At 40.2% G+C, this 7823-nt stretch overlaps 1 protein-coding gene across 2 annotated transcripts in view; it reads left to right on the forward strand.

Moving 5' to 3' along the window:
* LOC107635610 (disease resistance protein RPP13) overlaps nucleotides 6936-7823 on the forward strand; it is a 6198-nt gene continuing 5310 nt past the window's right edge. Inside the window, exon 1 of one of the 2 annotated variants that reach the window (XM_016339126.2) lies at nucleotides 6936-7792. In XM_016339126.2, coding sequence (XP_016194612.1) covers nucleotides 7245-7792 — 548 coding nt within the window. In that variant the 5' untranslated portion in view covers nucleotides 6936-7244. The remainder of the gene's footprint in view (nucleotides 7793-7823) is intronic. The other variant, XM_016339127.2, reaches the window with a different exon arrangement.

The raw sequence follows: 7823 nt of genomic DNA on the forward strand, positions 1-7823 counted from the left end.
TATACATAAATGTAACATTCATATGGAAATAACAAGTTACCAAATCCTAGAGAAGTATAAAATACCAGCAACATCTCCTGCTGTAAGATGTATAAAAGAAAAATTGAAAATCATAACCAAAAGCTAATACAGAATTACAGATCAAAAGCTAGGACCATTATAAACTATAGTATATTCCCCCTCAAGTCATAGTAACCTCCCATTGAAACGAGGTATGCCCCAACAACAGCTGGGCCATAGCATCCAGCGGATATTTTTATCTTTGAGCTTAATAATATTGCATATATAGGCACATAATACAGCTAACTAAATGGTCACCAATATTTCTTTGATGGAATTAATTCTTTTAATGCTTTCAATGTGACAATGTCATAATCATTGGTGACTTGTGATCTGAAGATTACAGGTTTAAACCTTGTATCATGCCTAAGATATTAACTATACTACACATGAAATAGCAATATATATGCACATGATTCTTAATATTAATTGAGCAATACTTGAGGGAGATGGTGGATCGTAATTTGGTACAAGTAGCAAGGAGAAGCAGTGATGGGAAAGGCGTGAAAACATGTCAGATCCATGATCTCTTTTCCGGAACTGTGCATATCAGATCAGACAGCAACAACCATGATAACAACACTAACAATGCTCGTAGATTATTGTCCTTTCCTAGCACAGTAGGATCCTATACCTGTTCATTAGAGACGTGCAATAAAGAATCCACTCATTCGCTATTCTTTTATGAAGATGCACGGGGATGGTTACACCATATTCCAGGAAATCTCCGAGTTAATGTGCTATATTTTTCGAAATGGGCTCGGGTTAGTTCTTCAACAAGTGCTGAGTATTTGAAGAGTTTGACACCCCTCCGGTACTTGAAAATGGAAGTTGAATTCGATGGATTATGTGACTTTCACAATTTGGAAACATTACATGTACTGTACACTAGTTCGAAGGACCTAAGAATTGGGGGGTTAAAGCAACTAAGACATCTTCATTGTGAATTTCTGGTGAAACTGTTAATAGATGAACAAGAAGTAAAAGATAAAATGCAGAATCTCCAAACACTATGTTATGTGTCTGCCAATCAAAACTAGGGAGCTTATTAGGCAATGCTTACTTTCCCAAGTTGAGAACACTCGGTTTATATGTAACTGCATACCAAGACCATGAAGCAACAAAAGCAGAAGAAATCCTAAAAAGCCTGCACTGCCTAAGAAAGTTGCGGCAGGTGAAACTTACGTTTGCTCCCTTTGGTTGGGTTCCATTACTTGAATTGAAAGAGAAAAATTACAAATTTGGAGGGGACCATGGCCATAGCTGATAGCTCCACCTTTATTACACTTCTCTGTTCTTTAATCATAAGAATCGTTGTCTATATATGAGTGAGCATCATGCTGGACACATGACTTGCGATGCTAAAGGACAAGTTAAGATTGGTTAAGTCTAATATCAAGAGTTTAATAATATAGTAGTTGGTATAATAAATTTGCTGGTGAAAGCAATTGTCATGACCAAGGTCTTTTTATAACAAATATATGTATCAATCATTCATCAAAGTATTGCAAGTAGCGAATAATATATTCCAAAGTCACCAAGCAAGTTCACGAATCAATCCACCAACTATTTCATCATTGATATCCACACTGCTTCACTGGTGTGTTTTTTTGGATGACTAAAATATGATTTCGATCATTATTATTTATTAATGTGCCAAGCAACTTCTCCCCACTAATTTCTTAAATGGTTTAAATAATGGTATAGTATAGAAATGTGATGATGAACAATGGTATAATATAAAATTATGGATGATGACAATTTGTTGGTCCCAAATTTTATATTAGAGGAATCCAAGTCTTTCTGTAATTAACTAAATTAAATAATAAGATTTAAAATAATATTAGTTAACTGATTTTTGTTAAATTAAAAAAAATTGATTCAATTTTATTGACAAAAAAACTTGAATGTAACATTTTTTTCATATTAATAAATATACTTTTGTACTGTTGTACGGGTTTCGGATGGGTCGGAGGGGTTCTTCGGCTAAAGAGGTGGGAATCGGCCTGGATCTGGTGACTGAGACGAGCAAAGAAACGACCTCCCGAGCTGTGTGTGATATGAGGTGGGGGCGTCACCTACAATGACACTCCAACGCTCAAGTCAGAAAGATGCCGGTGGCGTTAAGGGTAGTGAGTAGTGACGTACCTTGGAGAAAGGGTAGGACCCTCTCCATATATACCCTGTCAGAGAGGCGGGCCCCACGGGAGAGGTCTCCTTCCAGGAAGCTTCCTCTCCCAGCTGTCATATGGTTGGCAGCAGGGGAGCAAGTGTCCGGGTCGCTGGCCGGACGGGTTATGCCCGAGTAGGTCGTGTTGTTCGTGGGTCGAATCGGCTAATCATGCCAGTTGGGCCGGGCCGTAACAGTGCCCCCAACGCACCAACTATGGCCGTGAGTGTCGTTGTTGGCGCGTTCTGCTCTCTTTCTCATGTCGTCGCTTTATCGGGCGCTCGTGGTCAGGACGTGCCTTTTACGTGCGTGCGGGCTTCGTCGCTTCAGAAAAGCGCTGCCTGTCGCCTCGTTCCTTGCGCCCGCCATTAAGCGCATTTATTGTTGATTTGAAAGCAGGGGAGAAAGGTCTCTTTTGCCCCTGACTTTCGCGCTTCTCCAAGGTGGTTATTCTTTCGTTCTATTCCTTCCTTTCTTTCCCATTTCTTTTCATTGCTTCCACACTATCTTTGCACCGCATTTTCTACTCTCTCTCGCGTTTCTGAATTCTGCTTGCATTGGCCTGCGATCGTCCTCCTTCCTACCTTCGTGCTTCTTCCTTGCTAATTATTTTCCTGGTAAGTAGATTTTTCTTCTGTGGAGCCTTTTTGTCTTTACTATTTACAGATTAGATGTTTGCCATTGCTTCCGCTTCTTATGCGTTGAGTAGTGTTTAGGTCTGTGCATGTGTTTTGAGGTTGTTATTAGCTAGAGTTTTAGGGGGGTTACCATCTAGGTTCCTGGTAGTTTAGGCCTCATTTTGCCAGTAGATAAGCTTCAGTTTAACTGCGAATAGGTAGATTGTAGATTCTGGTATTAGTGCCGGTTTTCCGACCTCTTAGACTGATTTTGAGTGGTGCCCCCACTGTAAGTATGACCCAGCTCCCGTCATCAGAGTCGTGAGACCGGCGCCCTACGATCGCTACGCCTGGGTGACCTCAGACGTAAAGGAAACTCCCAACCAAATGTCTGTGGAGGAACTTACGGAGTTCCGACAAGCCGAGTGCCTCTGCGAGGGAGGAGATGAAGAGAGTAACTACGAAGTTTTTGTTCCCCATGCCCAGGAACGGATATTCCAACTGAACCTTCAGTCTCCCTGGGTTCCCGATTGGATTTGGTTTTACAAAGCGATGTTCACCCACCTGGGGGTTTGCATCCCCTTCTACCCTTTTCAAATGGCGCTGCTCAACCGATGTGACGTGGCGCTGTCTCAGTTGCATCCGAACAGTTGGGCCTCCATCCGCTGTTTCGAGATGGTTTGTGAATATTTGGAGTTGCCGGCCTCCGTCGAGGTGTTTCTGTTTCTTTTTACTTTGACAAACCCTTCCAAAGAGGGGAGGGCTAAAAAGGGCTTTATGTCTTTCCGGGCGGCCCACGGTCGGAGGATCTTCAGCTTATTCGAGGATTAATTCTTATCACGGCTTCAAAGACAAGTACTTTAAAGTTCTCCCTGCCGAAGGTTGGCACCCCTTCTGGCTGACCTTGGAGGGGGAACGTCACATCCTGACCTATTGGAGTTTCGGGGCGGGGGCGAACGCCTTCACAAAAGTGACATACAAAGGGTTGTCACCAGAGAACAAGAGGATTGCCGATGTCTTGCTGGCCGTCTTTGGCAAAAACCATGTTAACCCCCACCTCCTTATGGGTGATCGGGACATGGGTAGGGGTTATATAGGTGTGTGGTCGCTTAGTCCTTTGTTCGTGCTTATTATTTGTATACTTGATTAGCTGTCTTGCCGACTAACGAGCTGTTGTTTGTTCTTGCAGTATCAATGGTTGGCGAACAAGTTGGTCTTGACGCTCTATTCAACACCTTCCTTGCTGATGGCAGCAATGACGACTCTGCCACCCCTGCCAACAAGGTGCCTCCCTAGGATGCCGTCGAGCCTGAGGTTCAGTTTCAACTACCCAGGGGGAGGTGGCGGGGACCAGCGCTGTTTCAGGTCCCCAACCAGAGGTGGAGGCAGAGACTGAAGGGCCAGAGGTGGTTGTCCTTGACAACCCAAGAAAAAGGAAGCCATCTTCTAGTCTTGAGGGAGTTCTCACAGTGATGGAGAAGAACTTTGATGCCGAGACTTTCATTGATACCCAACTGCTTTCCGGCACAGAGGACTTCTTCTATGGTGGGGATCTTGCCTCACATGCCAGATGGATGTACCGTACCTTGCTCCGGAGAGCCACTGTAGCAAGAAAAGGGAATCTACCTTGGCGGGGGCACGGTCTCTGGAGAACAAGCTTGAATCCTCCGTCAAGGCTAATGCTAAGTACAAAGACGAGGTCAAGTCGCTTTAAGAGCAGCTAGCTGCTGCCGAGGAAAAGGTCAAGACCGCCGAAGAAAAGGTTAAGGCCTCCAAAGAAAAGGTTAGCTACAAAGAAGAAAGAAGAAGAAATCAGAAGCTAGGGCAAAATCAGATCTTAGGCAAATAAGAAAGATCTTTCCATTATTGGTACCCCAAAATAACTTACTGAAGCTTCCTTCCCATCATACCCATTTCTGGTAAAATGAAAAAAAAATGGATGTTATGAAGTTCTGCTGTGGATCAACGGTCAAGAAAGGAACTTGAAGCCAAAGCAAAAATAAATGGTTCAGATCTTTGAAGAGATTGGAAAAAGGATGAAAGAGAAGATGGAAAGTATGAATGCATGAAATCTGAAATCTCTGCTACAGTTCCATCTCTATTCTGCGTAGCTGTTGCTCTGTTTTTGTGAGAAGAAGTCAACTGTGTGAAGCAAGCCTATGGTGTGAAAAATTGAAATCATACAAATAGGAAAATCACTTCAATTGAAAGGAAGGAGAGATAACCAATTTTTGAGATTTATGTTCTGAGAAGAATTCTCTGAAAAAGTTCATCAACTTGAACAGTGCTTCTTAGTCAAAGGAGCATTCTGCCAGAATGAGGAACTGAATCAGAAGCTAGCAAATCTGGTTTATCACATAGCAACAGAGGCTGTTGAAGCAATCAATCTCCTTCATGTTTTACAAATTGTAATTTTCTTTTCAATGTTTATCTTTCTGTAATTTCTTGATGTAAAAGGTTGAATGAGGGAGTCATTGAAAGAGCCTAAGAGTGGAAAAAGGCAGAGAGATACACATGAGTGAAAATTCTAGAGTTATTTCAGATTTCTTTAGATTGATTAAGTGTCTTGTATCTTGTACTAGTGAGGTATCCCTTTCTTAGTTGGGTTACAACTCAAATCAGGTTAGAACTTGAGTGTGAAAGGATTGTGTCAATCCTATGGAATTGGTGTATGTAATACTTTAACTATAGTGGAAATTCTACCACTGTTGTGGTGGAGACTGGATGTAGGTTGCAGTGCACAAGACAACCGAACCAGGATACATGATGGTATCAGCTTCTCTCTTCCCTACTCTGTTCTGTTTTCTGATATTCATGAGACAAAATGAAATTGTCTCATAAATTTTCCGCTGCTAAGTTCAAACAGATTCAGATTAAAAGTTTGTTTTAAAATGGTTATTTCATTAAAGTAAAGGAAGGTCATAAATTCAACCCCCATTCTCTAAACCTTCTACAATCTTCAGGCCTCCTCCAACTCTGTTCAACAACATGAGACCTCCTTCAATAAACAACCCCTCAAGTAGGCCTATTGTTAGCCAAGAAATCATGCATGGTGCTAGTGTTGGAACATCTACCAGATTCATGCAATTTATGCAGACTCCAAGACTTGGAGCACCAACAACTGAACTCTCTAGTGGCAATAGCAATTCCACACCTAATTAAGGCCTAAGATTGACTGGATTAAGGAACTTTTGTTGTAGTGTTTAGATATGACTGTAACATAGACCATGTGCACCTCAATTTTTTTGGGAACTTAGTTATAGTGTTTTGGTTTAGAATTACATTGACTATGGTTTGTTTTGTTACTTAATTCTCATCAAACAACTATAATGAATTAGCATGAACTTATATGTCTACTATGTTAATGGGAGATGATTACATATTTGGCATTGTCCCACATTGATTTGGTACAAGAATTTTCATTTAATAATTGTCACCATTCATATATATTGCTATGTCAAGGTTAAATTAGAGTTTGTGATTTGAAATATAAGCAGTTATGTCAAATTTTAAATATCTAAAGGTTAGTTTTGTCAAATTTTTATTCATTCGATTCACAAATTTTCATGGTTACAAAGTTAATTTAAATTAGCCAATGGTCAGTATTATCAGCGCCTCAATCTTTCATGATTAGAAATGGTTAATTACTCTTATATAATTAAAAGATGAATTATGACTTAAAATGAACTAAGAACACAATTCCATTACTTGAATTGAAAGAGAAAAATTATTACAAATAAAATTGGAGGAGACCATGGCCATAGCTGATAGGTCCACCTTTATTATACCCCTCTATTCTTTAACGGTCCCGCTACATTACCAACAGCATATCTGCCAACTTCTGCCAACTCTTATTTATAACTGTGTTTTATGGAAGTATCTTCGTGGATGTGTCTAATAAAAATATCTTTTTTATGGTTGTGTTTAATAGAAGTGTCTTTATAGATATATTTTTTGGATGTGTCTCTTTATATATGTATTTAAAATATAATAATTAATTATTGTTGGCAATAAATTGTCAGATAATATGTTGGTACTTATACTTTTCCATTCTTTAATCATAAGAATCATTGTCTAGAGATGAGTGAGCATCATGCTGGACATATGACTTGGCGATACTAAAGGACTAAGTTAAGATTGGTCAAGTCTAATATCAAGAGTTTAATAATATAGTAGTTGGTATAATAAATTTGCTGGTTGCTGGTGAAAGCAATTGTCATGACCAAGGTCTTTTTATAACAAATATATGTATCAACCATTCATCAGAGTATTGCAAGTAGCGAATAATATATTCCAAAGTCACCAAGCAAGTTCACGAATCAATCCACCAACTATTTCATCGTTGATATCCACACTGCTTCACTGCTTCTTTGATTTCAATTGTTGTATACCACATCATGGCCGATGATGGAGCGGCCGGGGCGGCGTCTTCTTCGTCATCACCGGCACCGTGGTTGTGGTCAACGTCGTCCTTATCAGAAGGCATGTATGATGTTTTTCTGAACTTTAGAGGCAAGGACACAAGGTTCTTATTCACAGATTATCTCTATCATGGCCTGGCCGATGTAAAAAAACTGCAAGTATTCAGGGATGATCCGGGTCTGGAACTAGGTGACGAAATTAAACCTACTCTGATGGAAGCCATTAAAAGATCAAGGATTCATATTGTTGTGATGAGTGAAAACTATGTATCTTCCTCATGGTGCCTCCTGGAACTAGAGCAGATGCTCAAGTATTACTCCAAGGATGGAAACAAACGATCCGTTATTCCAGTTTTTTATCACGTGACGCCCGCGGAAATGAGATATCAGACTAGCACCATATCTAAGAAAGCCATGAAGAAACATAAAAAGAGAGAAGGCAAAGACAAGGCGAAAGCGTGGAAGTTGGCTTTATCTAGAGTTTGCGGGATAAGTGGACAACACATTGTTAAGAAGGGAAATCGGTGAGTTCTTTTTAATTAATTGATATTATAA

This window comes from Arachis ipaensis, chromosome B04 (assembly GCF_000816755.2).
Source record: "Arachis ipaensis cultivar K30076 chromosome B04, Araip1.1, whole genome shotgun sequence".
NCBI classification, from domain to species: domain Eukaryota; kingdom Viridiplantae; phylum Streptophyta; class Magnoliopsida; order Fabales; family Fabaceae; genus Arachis; species Arachis ipaensis.